Genomic DNA, 19,770 nt, shown 5'->3' on the forward strand with positions numbered 1-19,770 from the left:
ATGACGGAGGGTGACCTCCCTCTTGGCTGAGATGGGGTGTAGCTCCTGCTGGGATCAGCTGGGAGCAGGGCAGCCAGCACAGAGCCTGCCCAGTGCAGCCGAGCTGCTCGATGGGGGTGGATTCTACTACTGTGTCCCTGCACAGAGAGCAGCGCTCTGTGCACTACAGCCAGGCTCCGCTGGCTGCTGCAGCAGTACCTGCGTTAGACAGGACAGCCCCACATCTAAAGCCCGTGCTCTGAGGTGCTCTGGCACCCGCAGCAGCACAGAAGCTTCTCACCAGCCCCTGTGGGGCCTCAGCCATGCTGGAGTAACAGCAGCACAACCTGAACACGGGTCTGCAGCCAGCCCCGTGGCCCTGGCTCACAGGGGCTGCCTTTCCCTTTCCCTCCAGCTTCTCACCCTGGCACAGCCAGCAGAGCACAGAGCCCTGAGGGAGCCCCTGCACCCCTAAAGCTCTGCCCCAGTGCTCAAGAAGGATCCAACTGCAGCGCATCCAGCAAAGCCATTTATTCCACTTTCCTGCTCCCACAGATCTCCAGATTGAAACCCACACACGTGCCCCTGTGCCCCAAAAGGAATTCATGACTGGTCACTCTGCGGCCCACCAGTGGTGGAGGTGCTGGGGTAGCAGCCCCCTCACTCAGCTGTGCTCGCAGGCACGGCTACATGGGGCATTTAAAAAAGAAGACATTTTGTTCCTTAAAAACAAAGGTGGGACCTGGCTGCAGCACTGCACGTCCCTGAAATCAAAGCATAATTCTAAGGCTTCAGCGCCCTCACATAAGCACATGAACTCTGCAGGGGGCTGTGCAGGTTGATCTGGGAAGCTCACTAGAGTTTAATGGCCATAAAAATACATCGCTTTCCCCTGCTTCAGACAGACCCAATCCCTCCCAGCTGGGCAGCGGAATCATGTGGGCAGCAAGTGCAGCCAGCGCTGGGAAGTTAAAAGTCTCTATGGTCTCACCCACGTTTAATCAAGCTCAAACACAGCAGCATCACTCCATGGCCTCAGCCACTGGCTGCTGCATCACAGCGTCTGCCCCCAGTGCCGCTGCCTGCTCCAGCGCCTCAGCCACAGGCACAGCCACCAACTGCTCTGCCACGGCCTGGCTCTCCAGCCCCACCAGCACCTGCTCTGCCGACTCGGCCATTGCCTGCACCACCGCCTGGTTCTCTGCCTGATCTCCTAATTCACTGCCTGTTTTAGCTTGTGCCATCAGCTCATTTGCTGACTTGGTGCCCAGGTTGCCCATTGTCCCCGCTGCATGGTCAATGGGTGGCTTCTTCACCTTCTGCGTGGCAGCTACCGCCTCGGCCAGCTTTTCCTCAGGCACCATGTTCAAGATCTTCAGGGCAAAGAGCAGCTGGAATTTGGCGGTTCCAACAAAAGAGTTGGCCAGGAAGTTGGGCAGTCCGCCCATGCGGTCTTTCTGGGTGTAGAGGGGGACACGGACCATGCCCATCACCTGCAACAGCACAGAGCACAGCTCAGCAGAGCCCATAGCAACACCAACCCCCCCCCAGCCCCCAGCCCCTCACCCAGCACCCGCCAGCCCAGGCCCAGGCCCACCCAGCCCAGCCCCTGCTGCCAGGTGCTGCCCATGCTCCTGCACCGGCCCTGCCCTCGCCTGCCTGCCCCCAGCCCGGCTGAAGCCCCTGCTCTGCCCTCCTTGAACCCTGCTAGACCCCAGCACTCCCTGCCCAGGCCCTGCACCCAGCCCTGGCTCCGTTCCCCCTCCTGCCCCTTTGGGGGGAATCCCGCTGCCCCAGGCCGCTATGGGGAGCCCCACTTCCCCTGCACACCCTACCTGGCTAGCCCAGGGACACCCTGGCTTACCCACACATCCCCTCACCTCAACCACACCACAACCCACAACCAACTGCCTCCATGTGTGCACCTGCCAAAACCCACTGAGCGCCTCACGGGCGCGCGGGGACACCCTGCCTCTTGCACCCTACCCCGGGGCGTCAGCCGGACCCCACTACCCGGGAGTAAGGGAAAGCTGCATCCCACACTGCCTCCGTGCAAGCCGGGGAGAGCTCGGGTCAGAGCAGCACGTTGCCACAGCGCAGGTCACGATTCCGGTCCACGTTACTCAGCACAAGGCAGGGGCAGGCGCCCACCAGACACGAGACGGACCCCCCCTGCATCCAGCAGGTACATGGGGCTCTTCCCTATGCGGGCAGTCACCGGGAGAGGCTGGAGCTGGAGCCTGCTACGCTCCATAGCCTGAGGCACGACCCCAGCCAACAGCCAGGCCTCCTATCGCTGGTGCTGTGCGGCGGTGCATGGCACCCTCCGCCAGCGGCTCTACGTGCGGTGCATTCCCCGCGGGGCTGCGGGAGCTGGCAGCCCTGCAGACCTAGGAGGGAAGCCTGGTCTTCCCTGTAGCGAACGCTCAGAGCTCTACACATCCCTCCCTGGATGTCCCACCTCCAGCCCGTGGTCTCGGGAATGCACCGCGCTGATCTCGATGGTATGCAGCTCCTCCAGGGTCAGCTGCCTGGCGTAGAAGTGTGCCACCACGCGATGTGGCCCCTCTGTCAGGTGCGAGCACAGATAGTCAGCTTCCGTCAGGCGCACACAGCCCAAACCCAAGCCCAGCACCCGATTCAGACCGTCCTCCAGGGACCAGTAACGGCGATCCACGAACCCCCCGGGAAAGCCCAGCAGTCCGTCAAATCGCATCTGCATCTGCAATAGAGGCGCACGGTGTTAATGGGGCACAGCGGAGCCACGGGGGAAGGCGGGAGGAGGCGCGGGCGTCTCAGCCCGGCACCACGGAGGCCCCCGGGCCGCTCCGGCAAGGCCCTACCAGCTCCAGCGCGTCCAGGACACCGAGTTCACCGATACCGCCTCCGACAGCTCGCCGCGGCCCTGGGCCGGGGAGCCGAGGCGGGTTCCGCTGCCCGGCAGCACAGCCGGGAGTCCCGGGGGCTCCCCCCCGGGCTCGGGCCCGCCGCCGCTTCTGCCAAGCCTGATGCTACCGCCCTGCACAGGAACTACGGAACGGCCCCACCTTCCCCCGCCCGCTGCCCTCACCCGCGACTCCCGCAGCCCGCCTCCCCCTGCGCCCGCGGCCCGACCCGGCTCGACCCGACCCAGCCCAGCCCGGCCCGGCCCATCCCCATGGCCCCGCCCCGGCCCTATGCCCGCTCCCAGCCCGGGCCCCCAGCCGGGCCCCTCACCAGCACGGCGTAGCGCAGCGGGATGCGGCCGAAGAGCATGCCCGGGTTGGGCGCGTACAGCATGGCGTGGCACGAGTGGCTCCAGCCCGGGCCCAGCCGCATCGCATCGTACCGCGTCAGCGGCTTCAGCTCGGGCACGCCCGGCACCCCCAGCGTGGGCAGCGGCGGCAGCACCGCCGCACCCGCCGGCAGCGCGCCCATGGCCGCCATCGCCCCCATGGCCCCCATGGCCGCCATCGCCTCGCCGCCCTGCACCGAGACCCTGCTCCGCGCACGCGCGACTGCGCCGAAGGAGGGCGGGACCCGCAGCCGCAACAACCAGTAGGAGCTCGCCGTGCGCCGCTGAGCCAATTGGCTGGGCTCAGTGGCTCATCGGCTGGGCGGGCAATGGCGACTGCTGACCAATGGGGTGGGGCGCTGCCGCCGCCTCGCCCGCCATATTAGAGAAAAGGAGCGCGGGGGAACGGCGGCGCTTGAGCCAATGAGAGCGAAGCTTGGGGTCGTGGGCGCGCCGAAGGGCACGCCGGGAAGGAGGCGGGCGAGGGCAGTAGAGCTTCTCCCCGCCCCCAACCGCGCCGCGGCCTCGTGACCACTTCCCCAATAGCATAATGGCTCAGCTCCGTGGCCACGCCCCTCATCCCATGTGGCTCCGCCCACCAGCCCAAACACCACGCCCCCCGCTCACTGGCCCCGCCCCGGAGCGGTTCCCCCTCTCCCAAAGCACGGACTCTCGTGGCTGCTCCACGGGTTTATTACTACAAACACAGAGAGGGGGACAGAGGGGGCTCGCCCCGGGACTCGCCGCAGAAGCAGAACAAGGCACACGGCGTGGGCAGCGCCGGGCTCCGTGGAGGTAGTGGAGGGATGTGGGGGTCAGCCCCGTCCCACGTGGTTCGGCTCACCCCGCCTTCAGCTGACCCCCCGTCCTCTCGCTACCCCTCAGCGGAGCCCTGTACCCCGGCAAGGGTCCCCCAGCACTCAGAGCTGGGAGGAGGAAGGCGCAGAGCCCAACGGGGCCAATGGGACGGGAGGGAGGGCCACAGCTATGTACAGGGGCAGTGACAGCAAAGGGCTGTGCTCGGTGTGTACAAAATATACAACGGTTGTGTCCTCCGCCTGCTGCTTTTAACCCCAAACCTTCCCCTCCCCCCCGATTCCCATGTAAAACCACACCGCCAGCCCTACCCACCGCCCCGTCCGTCGCCGCTGCCAGTGGGATACATGCATGTCTGTTAAAGAACAACCGAAACGGTGGGTCCCTGGGGCGGTGAGGGCAGGCCAGCCCCACTGGAGAGGGGGGAGAGGCCGTGCATGGGGTCCGGGGGGGGGGGGGGGGGGGTGCGTGTGTGTCCATCGGCCGGGGCAGGGAGGTCGGGCCCCGCTCACGAGAGGTTCTGCTCGTCCTCCATGTGAAGACACGTCTGCTCGAAGAGAAGGGGCTGTGTGGGGCTGCCGGTGCTGCGGCCGGGGAGCGCCTTGGTGAAGTCGGATGAGCCTGAGGGAGGAGAATGGGGTTCAGATCAAATAATGCCAGCCCTGGGATCAGACTGAGAGCCCAGGCCCTAGGGAGAAGGTACCCCTGCGACCCCTCTTGCCCTAGAGCAACTACATGAGCTCAATGACCTCTGCCCCTGCTAAGATGCAGATAAAGCCGGGGGTGGGACAGGGGCCACTAAGGGGACACACTATCTGCCATCAGCCTTGGCAGCAGCCATCAGGGGCCTGAATGTTGATGGAGCCCAAGACGCAGCAGAGCCCTCACCCAGAAGTGGGGGACGGCAGAGGTTTCTGCTGCCCTGCCCAGGGCCCGGGCCATCAGGAACAGTGGGGACCCCTGTAGGGTACAGGGATGGGAACAGAGGCAGGACAGAGCCAGTATTGCAGCCCGGCTGGTTTGCTGCTCCTCCTCCCTGTTCTGATGGCCAGGATCAGCACCATACCCACTCTCCCCCAAAGGTCCTCCTGCCCCACACAACAGTGATGCGTAAGAACGAGAAGACATACCAGCTTACTCCTCTATACCAATAGAGCAGGAATCAGGACCCAGTGCTGCCCAAGACAGGAGGGAGGAAGGCAGACAGAGAGGGAAGGAGACATTAGAGAGGTACTCAGAGCAGACTGCGACTCTATGGAAGAAAACAGGCTGCAACGACAGCTGTCGGAGCGAGGGCAGCGCCCCGCAGCCCCGCTTGCCAGCAGAGCGGGGCACACCACGGCCCTCCCTGCTGCCCCCCGCTGGCTTAGTCCCCAGGAGCCGGCCCAGACGGTTCCCGTCTCTCGGCGAGGAGTGCGGCTGGGGCACGTAGGGGAAGCCACTGCCACGTAAACTGTGGCACCGAGCGGCTGCAGCCCAGAGAGGAGAAAGGAGGGGAAGGACAGAGACAAAAGGGCGAGGGAGGAGGAGAAAAGGGAGGCGAGTTACCCACAGCTCGCTCTCCCCGTGCTCCGGGCAGCTCCCGTCCCAGCACCGCCCGGGCACCACCCTCCGCACAACCCCTCCGTGCCGTAAACCGGCACCGCGAGCGCAGGGGGTGCCGCCGACCCCAACAGCGCGGCCGTTACCTGGCAGGTAAACGTCAACAGGAGGGTCGTTCTCCGACTGCGTCAGGCTCCTGTGCTCGCCGCAGCTCCCGTCCTGCAGCACGTCCTCCAGCGAGGGTGGGCGGCTGCCTGCAAGCAGAGAGCACCAGGGAGCCCCTCAGTGCACACGGCCAGGAAGACGGGTGAGATCCCAGACCCAAGGAAGCTCCCCAGCCCCACGGAGGGCTCGGGGGAACCGGTCAGACTGGCCCAGGCCATGGTGCCCAAAGGCCACCTTTTCGTACGCAAGCTCATATGCCACAATGCACCCATCCCGTCTCTCTTCATGCCCTCAGGATGCTGACTGAGCACCAGAGACACTGGGGTGCATCCTGCATGCCCAGTACGGTGGCCATGCTCTCACCAGGACCACAGTAGTGCATGCAGGCATCTCTCCCTCGGCTGTATGAGCAGGTAGCCCATGTGCGGAGCTCACAGCAAAGTTTGGTGCTTGGCAAATAAACCAGATTTGTTGATTTTGCTCCCCTGGTTCCCAGAAAAGACCTTGGCACCTTTCCTGGGTGAAGCACAGCAGCTCAGGGATGGACTTCGGGGGCTGTGTATTCCTCAGCTCCTATGTTCACTCCCCAGCTGTCCCCATCCCACCACACCAGGGGTGGACACTAAGATGAGGTCTGGCCACCCCCAGGCCGAGTGGACACCTACCCTGCTGCAGGGACAAGGCCTCCTCGATCTCTTCCCCTGCCACGCTCTGTAAGGAGGAACAGCATAGGTTACTTCTGCAGGCTGAAGGCTTTGCTGCACTTGTGTCCTGCCATGGCCTCCTCCAGAGCTGTGCCTGGGGCCAGGACTTGCTTCAGGGAAGGACCAATGGCCACCCACCAGTGCTATGGCACCATGGGCTGGGATGGAGGGGTTAACATGCAATGGTGCGGGTAAAGCCCAGCCAGCTGAGGGGAGGGCAGCTCTGACATAGCTTTCCAATGCCCCAGCTCCCAAAGAGGTGTTAGGGACACAGGGAGCGACCACGTCCTTTCCCCATGGAGCTTATGTGTAAATGAAGGCAGCCAAGACTCTTGGCTCTGGGTTACATGCCAACACACTCATCTTTACCTCGTCACTGAGGAAGGGATGGCCCTTCACGAGGCACCTCATGTCCCAGAAGCAGCCCCCCCAGAGGAGCTCTGGCTCAGAGCAGCTCCCCAGCAGAGCACACACTTACTTCTGGAGAGCTGCTCTCCCTCAGGGCCAGCTCAGCCCCGCTCAGTGCTGGCGGTGAGTCAGAGTCCTCTGAGAGCTTCTCTTCATCCTCCTCGTGGATGGGGGATGAGGGAGACCGTAGTGTGCTGCGGCAAGAGAAACTCCACTCACAAGGAGCCGCAGTGCTGCCCGCACCACGGCCCTGGTGGATTTGGTGGCAGAAGCTCAAGTTGTCACCATCCCTGCCTGTGTCTCCACCAGCAGCATCAGCCAACCTGCACAAGCAGAAGCTCAGCTACTGAGATAAATTCACCAGGGCCTCTGGTATCAGCTGCATGGAGAAGAGCAACAGTTTCTGGGGCAGAGTTTCAGCACAGTAACACAGCTTGGACAAAACTGCCTTGGCAGGGAAAGCAAGAGCCACTGGGCCCACACTGCTCCTCACACCTCTGGGGGCTCCATTCCAAGGGGGATATCTGGAATGGAGCAAGTGGAGTGCCAGGAACAAACCCAGTCTGACCCCACCTGTACAGCCCCACAAGGGTCACGTAAAGGGCACATGCAGTGGGCTGCCCATTCCATGGCATCCACACCTACATTCTCCGTCACAAGGCCAATAGAGGAGGCTTCAGACAACAACTAAAGGGTCTCAGAATTTTGTGCTCCAAAATTCAGGTCACTTCTCTCTCCATTCTTTTGTTCCTGGGGAACTTATGGAAAGCTGAAATCTAGCAAGATTTGGATGTCAAATGCAAATTGAGGGACTAACTGCCCTGGAAAGGAGACACTCCCATCCAGAATTCTCCTTGTTAAAAATCCTCTTTCTTTTGGTGAGTAAGCCAGGCCTTAGGAGACATAAGCTGTAACCTCATGCTGAACACATGGGTGATGCCCCAGTTCTCTCACCAGCACGAGTACCTGCTGGCCTACTAAAAGATACCAGTCGTGGGACCAGCCAGAGTCCTCTCCTGGCTCCCAGTACGTGAGGCCACAAGCCCCCAGGGCTTAGAAGGGGAACAGACCCCTCCATCCCAGTGCTGACCTATCTGGAGACTTGCTCCTCTTGCCCTTTTGGTGGCCGCTCTCCACAGCTCTGTCCATGCCCACAAGCGGCCGGCTCACAGGGGGCATCCCATCCACCACGCCAGAGTAGTTGATTTCTTCATACAGAGGGGCTGACGGGATGGTGGGGGAAACAGAGCGAAGGCCGTTCAGCGCTTCCAGCAGGGAAATAGGCTCATAGCCTGGAGGGATGTTGTCAGAGCTCTGTGGGTGAAAGAGAGCAGTGTTAAGAAACCCCCCCGTCAGGCTGGAAGCCCCCTAGAAAGGGGAGCCCTGGCTGCAGCCCTGCACCTCCACACTGCACCCCAAGGCAGCCCAGCCTCACAGAGCCTCAGCCTCCTTCCCTGCACCAGCCACACATTCCCCTTTGGCCTGTAATGCTGGTAATGATCCAGGCACGTTTCCAGAGCAATGCTTACGAAACTGGGCATCTCAGCAAGCTGGAACGGGGCTTGACATCCCCTCACCATGCTTTCAAGAGCTGGGCAGGGAGGGTGAGAAAGCAGGTTCCTAACAAAGCTACTGTAAGATGTGCTTGGATTGTTTCTCCTAACAGATGGATCAGAGACCCTTCCAGCTCAGCAAGCAGCCCACTTGTGCTTCCAGCCCTGGTGCACGCAGCTCTTTCACAGCATGCCCCATGCACCAGCCAGCTGAGAGATGGTCCTTGGAGCCTACACCTCTTCTGCTTCTCCCATGGCCACCATCCTCTCAGCTGCCAACACTGGCTCTGCACAGCCACCTCTGCTAAAAGGCAGGAGAGGGATCACAGAACCCCTGCACCACTCCATAAGGGAGGAGGGCAAAACTGCACCAATTCCCAATCCCTCCTTAACTCACTAAAGCTTCCAAAGGGACTCTTGCAAAGACCAACACTGGCTTAGCTCCAAAAATCCTCCTGAATACAAAGGTCCTGAGCACTCGGTGACAGCCAGGATTTATGCTGCAGCCTGGAAGGCCATAGGCAGCTCAGCCCAGCCTCCTGCAAACAAAGAGGCAAGACTTCAGCAGTTCAGGCTTACATTAAACTGAGCTGTTTCAGCTCTGTATCCTCATGCCTCCATGTTGTAAGGATAGTGTGTGGCTGCTAAGCCTGGCCATGAACTCCTGTGGCTTCTCTGTGCCTGATCTCGCAACCACAGAGCTGCAGATGTGCTTGTGCTTGCCCAGCCTGTTCCAACACAGCCACCAATTTGGTGCGAGTTGACTGCTGAACTGACTCACTTGTGTTCACAGAAGGAGTCAGATGTGGCACTTGGGGTCAACCATCAACCCACACCCCCAAGTACCGGCTTTGTGATGTTTATGAGCTTGCATGGAAGACCACAGCCGGTGACTGCAAGATAACCAAGCTAACCAAGGGATCGGTTCACAGCTGCTGCCATCTGCAGGCGGTGCGGCCAGAAGCCATCTCCACCAAGAAATTAATTTCAGAGGCGCTGCTCTGTGGATAGAAAACTCCGGGAGACGAACCCCCGTGGCTCGTGTTTGGGACATTTTCTCCTGGCTGTGCAGACCAAGGCCTGAGGGTTCAGGCTGCTCCTTTGGGCTCATATGGTTAAAGCTCAGGTTCTCAGCACAGCTCAGAGGCTGGAGGTGGATTTCTCAGCCAGCGGCTACAACACCCTCACTGCAAGTTACTGAGCCTTCAAGCAACCCTAAGAGTACTGCTCTCCCCGGGACACTTACCACTAGGTCCCACAGAGCCCACTGCTCCAGCAGCACTGCTGGTCACTGTAGGAAGCTTGCAAAGGGACAGGGTCACACCAGACTTGCAATAGCCTCACTCCCTGCGCCCAGCTCCCTGTTTTCTCTAGACCTAACAGGCACAACCAGCCACATTCCTCATCCAGGCTGGCTTGAGGAAAAGGAAACTACAGACTCCTTGATACCAGTGAAAACTGTAGCTGCATTTGATGGGAGTACACAAAGAGCACAAACAGACCCTTCCTGACCTGAGGGCCTCCCTCACCTTCCCCTTTCTCCTTCCCGGCTCCTGGTCCCCCCCAGTTACCATTCATGCTGTCCCCAGCATGGTGTTCCAGTCACATGCTCTTACATCAGCTTGGAGAATACCCAACAACACAAACTCCATCCCTTCTGTTTCTGTAAAAGCAGAACAGCCCACTGCAGCCAGTGTTACTGAATGCAAGTCCTGGTCCAATGGTGCCTGCTTGTCTACCTCTACATCTAGCATCAGGGTGGAAACCACAAGATGTGTCCATGCCAAACTGTCAAGGGGATGGGACAAGTGCAATGGGTGAGCCAAGGGGTCAGCAGCTTGCCCACAGTTCAACAAAGCCTGGAAAACATCTTGGCCAGGAACTACAAAGCAGCCAGGCTCAGCACTGGAGACAGTCCCTGCGAGCTAGTGCCAGACCCCTGTGGCAAGCTGCTTCCACCTTCTTATTTCTCCACACGCAACCCAGGGAGTTAGTGATAGTGTGCAGGGTGTGAGAACCTGACTGCTCATGTGGAGGCAGTACTGGGAGTGCTGCAGCCTGTGCAGGGGCAGGAGTCAGCCCAGCGTGTCAGCGAGCCCTCATATGTGTAACACTTCCACGTGCTGGTGACACTGTGGGCAAAGAACTGCCCCAGGAGCCAAACATGACCAAGTCACTTACGGTTTCCCTTCTAGGCTTCCTGCTGGGCAGGGAGACAGGGCTCACTTTAAGGGGTTTAAAGGGACACTGTCAAGAGAAAACCAAGTTTAAGGAAGTTGTTCGTTGAGGTTAGTGACACGAAGAGACACACAGCACCTCCTCACCTCGCTCCAGGTAACAGCACCTCCTTCCTCTACACACCATGGTCTGCTTCACAACAACCCTCGGGGTTTCTCCCCTGCTCTGTTTCTTACCCCCAGTTGAAGGCAGCAGGGCTACAGTGCTGCAGAGGACAGATGGGTAAAACAAGGCTGCTTCTGTGACACTATCTTTCTGTTCCCATGAAGGTCTGCAAGATGATCTGGATGCAGTTCTGCTTCTCCTCACTCTGACCTCACATGTCTCGCCAGAGCCAGCTGTGCAACAGCACTGCCCAGGCCATGAATGAGTACCAAGGACATGCAATCAGGCCCAGGGGCCACCACCACCACGCTTCCCATCCCAGGTTTCCTCAGCTGCCTGCAGAGACCTCAATTTCTCATGAAGGCTTGCACAAAGAGGCCTTTCTGCTGTCATGCTGGGAACCCTGATGACAAGGGCATTTCATCAGAGCATGCTGCCACAAAGATGTATGTACAAGTCAAACTGCCACCTCCCCATTTTCCCATCCTGCCCAAAGCCTGCCACTTTTCTGCTGGGATTGGTGCCGAGAAACCTTCTCAGACTGAAGTTTCTGTGGATTTGTTTCCTCCAAAAGACAAGAGGGCACTTGGCTAAAACCAAGTTTATTAATTGTTAATCCACGAGAGGAGAGATCCTGGCTGTCCAGCAGGGTTGACAAGAAAGGCTGCACTGCTCAGCAAGACCAACGTCTGAGTGTACCTCCTGAGGTCCCAGGAACACAAGCAACTGGTGCATGCACAGGCTGCCTGCTCGGACTGAGACCAGCGCCCAGGCTTTGTACACAGGGTTGGGAGGTACTTACAGAGTGCTCGTCGTGGTCAACATTCTGTGCCAAGACAGGGCTGAATGACACTGGTGACAGAGCCCCTGGCTTCTTCCTCACAGCCCGGATCTGCAGTAGGGCACGGAAAGCTAAGAGAGAATAGCAAGCAGGTGACTGCATGGCCAAATGGGACCAGGTCATGTCTGGTGTGTACCAGAGCTCCTCAGCTTGTCAGAGACATGCCATAGGCCTGGGGGATCTTCACATGTACAAGGGGAGCAGGGCTGTGGAGCACACCAAAGCCTGGTGCTGTGGTTTGAGCTAGACAGGGAAGAGATCTGCTGGCCAAAAACTATGGGTACAAAGTCCTTGCAGAGAACAGGCACTCCCTGCCCTAGTACCATCATGGACAGGGGTGCTTCAGGCCTGATACTGTACAACACAGTAAGAAAAACATGAGCTTTGCCTTGAGCAGTGCATTACAAGCTACAGGATGGGGGGGGGGGGGGGGGGGGGGGGGTGTCATGTGAACCACTTTGGGTTCATCCAGACCCAAGTCTCAGCTCTGGGGTCCAGATGGCCCTGGAAGCATTGTGCCTGCCACCGGCTGCTGCCCCACCAGCTGCTGCCCCAGCCAGCACTGTGCTGCTCTGCAATAGCTGCAAACCCAGCCAGAGGGTTAGTGGGTATAGTCTTGTCTCCAGCACAGCCAGCCCTTGGTCCTCCCACCACAACAGCTTTGATCTCCACTCCCTGCCCACAGTCCCATTTCCTACCTGCAGATCTTTAATATTGTTAGTTCCTCTGTGCCAAGGGCACAGATGAATGAGCCAGACGTGTGTTTTGGTGCAGCTGTAAGAACTTGCTCATAGGTAAGGAAAAGCCCAGGCATTTCCCTAGTTCTTTTGCACCCAGCCTAGAGCAAGAGGACAGAGGTTCAGATCTATCCTTGCTGCCCCTGCACTCCCCAGCAGCAGATTCCCAGGAAGTCTGACATGGGGGCACTTTCCAAACAAACACAACCTCCTCCACACATTGTGCAGATGAGAGAATACTGTCCCTGTGTTTTAAGTTGTGCTATTTATAGTTAAAGCTGTCTGGCACTTCCTCTAATAAGATCCTGTTTTCGGTTACTGCATGTTTGCCACATTTGAACCACTCAGACTTTTCTCAGGCCAAATACCTGTCTTAGGCTCTTTTTTCTTTTGCTAAGAAATATCAATTAGAAACAAATACCTCAGCCCAAGGTAAAACAAAATCAGCAGATTCCAGCAAAAAACCAGGCATCATCTCTCAAGAGATTCCTATGCCTCTGTGCTTTGAGAAAACACATGGAATTCAGCAAGTGCTGCCTTAGTGTTAGAATGGGTACTTCACTTTTTCCATGTTTTGGGAGCTAAGCAATGCAGATCCTCTGAATTCTCCTGGCAGAACAAAGGACTCCAAACTGACTGTTACCTCATCTCTGCCTCCTGGTGAAATCAAAGTCAAGTTGCCAGAGGGTAAAACACAAACAATGTAAAGTGCTTGGACAGCCCCCTGGTGGGACTGGTTGCTGAAGGGGCCAGATATGCTCAGGATAAAGCTTCTACATTCCTTCTTTTGGTGGATTTTCCATCATTTTCACCAAAACACAAGATCTGCCTGCATGGCACAGCTCAGAGCACCTGCACCTTCAGATCCATCCCAGGGAGAGGGCAGGTGGCCTGGGAGGCACTGCACAAAGAGCCTTTTTCCCCTCACGTGCTCTTCTTCCCTATTCAAGGACAGCTATTTTAGGTGACAGGAGTGTTCAGACACCAGTGAGAGCAGCAGCATGTTTGATGCTGATCCTCAGGGTTGGGTATATACAATACACACTCCCTCTCACAGCCTGCACTGACTTAACAAGAGCCTAGTATGGAGAAAGATGCCCTTGTTTCTTGGGCACATACTCACGAAGCCTGCAGATGGGGCAGTTGTTGGCTTGGTATCGCAGGGTGTCAGCACAGGAATTGCACAGACAGAGGTGTCTGCAGGGCAGAATGAGGGTGTCCCGGAGGTCAGACAGGCAAACCACACACTCATTGCTGTTGTCGCTGTTCTCGTCATCTGAAGGCTGCAACAAGAGGCAAGATGTGGGCACATGAATGGCAAGAGCCATAGAGAACTGCCAAGGGGCCTGGGGAAATTCCCACCCAGAAGTCCGTGGAAGAGCTGGCATCTTCTTCCCACAGCTCTCAGCAGGGGTTTCTCAAGGAGAGCAAGCTGCAGCCCACACAGCCCTGATACAGACACTCCTTCCTCTCAGGGCTCTGCTCTGAGCTCACTGAAGGCCAGAGATGAGGGCACTGACTGTGAATCCACAGCTGCCCTTCTCCAGAGCTAGTCTGTGTGCAGAGGGGAGCCCCTTTTGGGTAGGGATCCCCTTGGCTGAGGGGGACCAAGAACAAGGTCCTGTCTGGTAGTCTCCAGGGTAAGCAGGGAAGTGGTCTCTTCGACAGTCCAGCCTTTCTGCCCCAGAGAGAGCAGCCCATAAAGGATCTGCTTGCTGACTGTGGCAGGCAGCAGGTTAGACTGCCCCCAGGCTGGATGGAAGGTGGCACCCCAGCCATGCCTAGCCCAGTTTCCATAGGTCCTCTGAGCAAGAGAGGAGTGCGTGGTTCTCCTGTCACAGCATCTTCACCAGTGTCCTGCGCTGGCACAAGCTTCATGCAGCTGCAGGAAAACCAGCCTGGGATGCTCACCCACTCACAGCTATCCCGGTACAAAGGTCAGTGTGAATCCATCCCACATGAACGTGCATCACACTCATCTTTCAGTCAGAGTCCCAAAAACTGGATTACAGCTACCCAGGAACCTGTTGCTGGGTGGAAAAACCCACTCTCTGACCGTAAGAGCTCTCTTCACTGACACCCAAGAACGCCATAGAAGTAACACTACCAAACTGATGATCCAGTGTGGGCCACCCTCCACCTTCACCTCATCCCACTTCATGAGGCCCCTTTGGTCTCTAGGGCAACCACATGCTAGACCATGGGCAGCTTTGGTGTAAACAGCGATAGACAGCATCTGCTGCCGCCACATCCACACCCATCCTGATGCCTATGCCAGCAAAAGGCTGCAAGGTCTGCCCCATCACATGGACTCTTCACCTATTTTGGGAGGTAGGGAGGGCAGGCTTTTTACTTTTCCATTCAAACAGTTTGCCAAGTACACTAGTAAGAACAAAAATGTCCCCAGGCCACTTGTCTGATGAGCAACAAATGTGTGATGGCTGGATAAGGAGCATCATCACAAGACCCTGTAGGACTCAAAGAGAAGCCTTTAATGCTCTTAAATACATCCTGTGCAAAAAAAAAAAAATCTTTAACAAGACTTCTCCCTCCTGCCTCTTCAGGTGCTGTTTGCAAAGGAAGACAGAGATCACAACGCTTTGGGCAGGACACTGCATTACTTGGAGAAGAAATCCTGCTTGTCTTGCTCTGTGGCTACTCCTGTTTGCAAATCACACATCACACACAGCAGAGCAGTGTGATGCTGAGGCCAGCACTTGGTACACTGCAGCCCAGGTGGCAGCAAAGGGCAGCTCAAAAGGAGGCAAAGCAAGCATAAAGCAGTCAATAATCTGCATGGCGCTGTGCAGCAGGCTGGGATTCAGCAGAAGCTCCTGCCTGAGGATGGGCAATGTTTCTTGTTACAGCATTTGCACACACATCCCTTACTGATGCTGTGCTCCCTCTTTGCTGGGGAATGCAGGCTGCTCTCTGGACACTGGCAAGTCCTAGAGAGCTCAGTTCACTGCAACGCTACAGGAATATGCAGGTCCTGCACCCAAAAACTCCCAAACCAAACAGAAGAACATGAAGGAGCCAAAGCAGCAAAGCACAACACTACTGCCTTGACTGCACAGAGGCAGCAACACCAGCCAATGGCTGTCTCTACTGTCTCCGTGCTCTGATACACCCCTGGGGCACTGATGCCCTTCTCTCTCAGCAATCCCTGTCCCAGGAAACAGCCTTGAGTCTCATGCTGTCTAAAATTATATCAGTACAATTCCACGGAGTGTTTGGGCCTTACGACAGTGAGAACCTGTCATCCCTGAGCATCTTCAGTGCCTGCAGGAGTGACATAGACTTGACAGCTGTTCTGGGAAGCATCTCCACGTTGCCCTGCCAAGCCCCATAGTTAAGCTCAAAACCAGAAGGTGCAGGCTGGAAACCCACAGCTCAGGGAGCAGGAGGCTCCTGAGCACCTTTACCTTGGTCTCTTGGTTGTTTTTATTCTCGATGCCGTAGATCTCCTGAAGCAGATAGCTCACCCGGTCAACCTGTCGAAGAAGACAACAGTTGGAGTGCCAGCTGCTCTGTCATTGCTGCTTCGTGATCACCTCCCCTCCCTCCCTCTGTCAAAATGTCCATGTTACACCCACAAAGCTAGCTCCCCTATAGCTACCTGAAAACACTAACAGAAATATTACAAAGTATAGCTGGTAGAATGAGCTCTTCCTTGCTCAAAAAGTGGTGCCCATCCTGTCTTGTCCAAGCAGGGAGCCCAGCTGCCCACTTTTGTTGTTATCAAGATCACCTAAAAACCAAGTACTCTACTTGTCTCACAGATCAAGAGGGTATATGCACCCACAGTTCAAATAAGCCAGAGGCAATCAGCCTTTCACAGTCCTTTCCTTCTGTAAAGTACTGCTTAACTTTAACCAGTATTAACTTCCACTCATCTTTGTAACCTCAGCAGAGGTACTGTGCAACAGCTTGTTACTGACACATCCATGGATGCACATCACTTCTTTGTTCATTACCTGAGAACAAGTCAAGCTGCTGAAGACAGACAAACCATGTCCCTTAGCATGAAAAACAAAAACACTTGAGGGACAATCCTACATTAGTGCAGTGTCATTTATTATGATCCCCAGGTCCTTGGTGGCTTCTCTAAACTGGGATGTGTGGTAGCAGAAAATGCTCAAGGACAGGGGGAAGTTCCTCACAGCCACAGACCTGGGACACACTCCTCCAAACCATGCCCTTGTGCAGCCACTGGCAGCTGCCCGCAAACTGCCCCAACCAGCTGGATTAAAGCACATCAGAAAGGCTGACAGTTCAAGTCCCAGCAAGGCAAACCCCTCTGCACTGCGGGGTGTTCTCCCCTGTTTCTGAGCTTAGCCAGGAAATGCAGCACGAGACTCGGAGCTGTCAGCAGCAGCTCCTACAAGGATGCACAAAGATACCAGTTCCCCGAGATGTGGTGCTACACAGCAGCTGCCCCAGAGCCAGGTGTGCTCCGCCACACAAAATCCCACAACAGGCAGAATGGTGCAGGGGTTGCAAGGTATCAAACTGACACATCTCACAAACAGGGGAAGCAAACACTTTCCTCCCATCTCTAGTAACTGTCCAGTTGCCACCATACAGTGCAACCAAGTCACTGGGAGCCCAGTGCTTCAACAGCTTGTGGATCCATGGGTTTTGGCATCTCCATTTGTAATCTGCAGCTCTCCTTTTGTCAAATCAGGTGCTCAGAGGAGCAATGGCTTTGCCATGGGATTTCAGTGCTGCAGAAGATGTCACACACCAAGATGGGGGCAGCAGCTAGCTATATCCAACCCATCAGCCAGTTCAGAAATGCTCTGAGCTGGGATGCAGCAGCTTTAACAAACTAATTCCAAAGTCTCCCCATATAACTCAGCGTGCAGATTACAATCTGTTCTAGGGCTGTATTTCATGGCAATGAGGTCAGCCTTTGGACTGCTGAACAAAAACATTCTGCAGTGGCTCACAACTCACCCAGGAAGTTTGGGAACAATTACGTGGGAGATGTCCTTTTGTAACTTGACATCTCAAACAGTCTTGGTACAGCATCCTGACTGCTGAGAGGATTGTAATGAGTGACAGCAAGTGCAGAAGTGGTCAGCTCAAAGCAAAGAAGATGCCAGGAAGGAAGACGCAGCAGGATTCTGCATTCATTTTAACTGCTTGCCTCTAAAAAATCCCAAGATGTCCCAGTAGGCAAAGGGTGAGCAGTGCAACATGGCTCTTACTAGAAAGATCTCTAGGTTTTAAAAGAGTAGGAGTAAATAAGTAGATGACTGCACACAACGCAGTCCTTCACCTTCACGCTTTTCCAAACCTTCCCGCACCATGTCATCCTTCCAAAGGCTTCTGTTGCTATATAAAGCCTCAGCTGATGCACACAGGAGTCACCAGCCAAGTCCAGGTCATGTTTTTCTGCTGATCCGTTTGTATTCATCCATGCTGGATTTCTTGAAACAGATCAGTACATACATTATAACTGATCTCAGCTGAGAGAACAAAGCAGTTCAGCTCATTAGCTGCTGCTTCCTGCTCCCAAAGAGCTTTAGAAGTCAATGCACACAAAAGGTACCTGGCAATCCCGGCAATGGCAAGGAGGGGAAGGCAAAGAAAAGCAATGATGGCGAAGAACGTACAAGGTTACACAGACAGTTTACTCCATACATATACTCTATACCTCAGCTCTATGCTCTTATGGGTGCAGATGTCACCTCAAGTTTCAATGGTACTGTGTGATCCTCTAGAAAGAGCTTCCTTCTATTTTAAAAGCCATAGGGGAGATCATCGAAGCATTACATTTTACAAACTGCCAACAAAAAGCAAGTACCCACAACCAAACACAGAGTGGGAAGGTTATATGCTCTGCTAGTGAAGACAGACAGGCACACACTGTTTCACTGCAGGAGCAGCTAACCATATTGTGGTAGGGTGGAAATTTCCCTGAAGAGCAGCTCCAGCAACACAGCCCTCCATTTGAGGTGTCCCAAGTGCTGAATGGACACTGGCACACACACTGTGGTAGTGTGTGCAGTAACCAAGCACCGACTCAGAGAGGTCACAGCCATGTAAGCACTAGTTTTTTCTTTTAAATCTTGCTTTTCATGAGCTCACAAATGCTCTTCTCTGGTCAAAAAGTATGTGAGAAAGAGGCACTGCTGGTACCACACTGCTCTGCTCCCTCACTGCTCAGGCAGCTTCTTCTAGCACAGTGCAGGAGCTCTCCCTTTGAAAGTATGGCTCTTCCAGATGTTCCCAGTACAAACCTGCCTTCACACACTCCATTGACTCCCTCCCAAAACAGTCTTTGTCTGCCTCTATTAAGAGTACCTGTGGGATACAGATCAATCAATTAGCCAGGAGATAATGGTGCAACACAGCCAAGTTAAGCACCAAGAAAGGGAGGGAAGCACTAATCAGGTCAATCTAGGGCACACAGGGCTCAGAACAGAAGTCCACCTGAAGCAGCAAGCATAGCCACTAGCATCAGGATAAAGCTCTGAAAGCGCTGTCACTAGGCATGAGCAAGTCTGAAGGACAGGCTTTGAGTCTCTGCACAGCATTGGTGAGGCAGGTAGTGAACTACTGAATGCAATTTTTATATGGGAGTCACTGATACCTTTTAGCATCTCTTTTCTGACCTGGGGACTGCAACATCTTAGAGAAAAAAAATGTGTAATGAAGGCACTTGATGATCTTCTTAGTAGTAAAAGGTTTCTTGATTCAGATCAGAAAACCCTAGCCATCAATTATGAGCAGCTGAAGTCAAACACATTTACAGCAGAAACACAGCACACATCTGAAGGTGAAGGGATCAACCACCAAAATCTCATCTATTTCTCCAAGACATTTCAAGCTGATCCTTGCAGCAGGATCACTACCAGGTTTCCTTTCAGAAGGTGAAATTCTTCGCAATCTTTGCAGTTGCCAATATATTTCTTTCAGTGCAAGACTGGATGCAATTTCTGTCTTGATAAGGCACCACACAGCTTCACACCATATCGGATGGGCTAAAAAAAGGGCTACAGACCCCTGATGTTTCCAGTTTGCCAGTCTCCTCTCTTCCCTTCCCCTCATGATGTGTGCAGTCTGGGACACAAACTACAACTTAAAAGCAAGACCATGTTGTGACTGTTCAAGTCCCAAGATACTCGTAGGGAACAGGCAAGATGAGCCAAAAGGTCTCAGTCCCCGGGGCTGCTCCAAAGATACTGTGGGCACAACAAGGAAGCTTGTGTAGGGAGAAGATGATCCCCTCATACCGTAACATGCTCACACGTGTGGAAAGCTAAGAGTTTTCAGTCTCCGGGCAGAAAACTGGGGGCCTGAAAAGATATCCATCCACACCACAAAACACAGAACCTAAGGAGATCAGGCAACATCAATGAACAGATGTGCTTCACACTTCTTAACACATACAGCATTT

At 55.6% G+C, this 19,770-nt stretch overlaps 2 protein-coding genes across 8 annotated transcripts in view; both read right to left on the reverse strand.

Annotated features, from left to right (window-relative positions):
• Positions 1–495: 495 nt before the first annotated feature.
• NUDT16L1 (nudix hydrolase 16 like 1) lies at positions 496–3,484 on the reverse strand. 3 transcript variants are annotated; one of them, XM_061474033.1, is made up of 4 exons: positions 3,196–3,484; positions 2,626–2,701; positions 2,441–2,547; positions 496–1,472 (listed from the first exon to the last, which is right to left on the reverse strand). In XM_061474033.1, exons 1-4 carry the CDS (start codon positions 3,430–3,432, stop codon positions 1,002–1,004), a joined length of 891 nt encoding a protein of 296 aa, XP_061330017.1. In that variant the 5' UTR covers positions 3,433–3,484; the 3' UTR covers positions 496–1,001. The 3 variants fall into 3 exon arrangements, with proteins under 3 accessions (XP_061330017.1, XP_061330016.1, XP_061330018.1); XM_061474032.1 differs by having other exon boundaries at positions 2,441–2,701; XM_061474034.1 differs by lacking the exons at positions 2,441–2,547; positions 2,626–2,701.
• A 633-nt stretch (positions 3,485–4,117) lies between these two features.
• The window catches only part of MGRN1 (mahogunin ring finger 1), a 57,271-nt gene continuing 41,618 nt past the window's right edge, over positions 4,118–19,770 (reverse strand). The window contains exons 9-18 of one of the 5 annotated variants that reach the window (XM_061473400.1): positions 15,788–15,856; positions 13,486–13,645; positions 11,587–11,696; positions 10,623–10,688; positions 7,979–8,202; positions 6,959–7,082; positions 6,442–6,487; positions 5,758–5,865; positions 5,200–5,211; positions 4,551–4,690 (exon numbers count right to left, since the gene is read on the reverse strand). In XM_061473400.1, the coding sequence (XP_061329384.1) occupies positions 5,204–5,211; positions 5,758–5,865; positions 6,442–6,487; positions 6,959–7,082; positions 7,979–8,202; positions 10,623–10,688; positions 11,587–11,696; positions 13,486–13,645; positions 15,788–15,856 (915 nt within the window). In that variant the 3' untranslated portion in view covers positions 4,551–4,690; positions 5,200–5,203. Of the gene's footprint in view, positions 4,691–5,199; positions 5,245–5,757; positions 5,866–6,441; positions 6,488–6,958; positions 7,083–7,978; positions 8,203–10,622; positions 10,689–11,586; positions 11,697–13,485; positions 13,646–15,787; positions 15,857–19,770 lie in introns of all 5 variants that reach the window. The other 4 variants (XM_061473399.1, XM_061473397.1, XM_061473401.1 and 1 more) reach the window with 4 other exon arrangements.

Source organism: Pezoporus flaviventris, unplaced genomic scaffold (genome assembly GCF_033815535.1).
Source record: "Pezoporus flaviventris isolate CSIRO_AGI_PZ_B2104156 unplaced genomic scaffold, CSIRO_AGI_Pfla_v1 ptg000078l, whole genome shotgun sequence".
Taxonomy (NCBI): domain Eukaryota; kingdom Metazoa; phylum Chordata; class Aves; order Psittaciformes; family Psittacidae; genus Pezoporus; species Pezoporus flaviventris.

Excerpts from the sequence above, each read along its gene's own strand:
- NUDT16L1 (XM_061474032.1), bottom strand. The coding sequence starts at position 3,432 with ATGGCGGCCATGGGGGCCATGGGGGCGATGGCGGCCATGGGCGCGCTG. Across the intron at positions 2,702-3,195 it reads CGCTGCGCTACGCCGTGCTG|ATGCAGATGCGATTTGACGG; the intron begins GTGAGGGGCCCG and ends CCTCTATTGCAG. Across the intron at positions 1,473-2,440 it reads CCCGAGACCACGGGCTGGAG|GTGATGGGCATGGTCCGTGT; the intron begins GTGGGACATCCA and ends GTGCTGTTGCAG.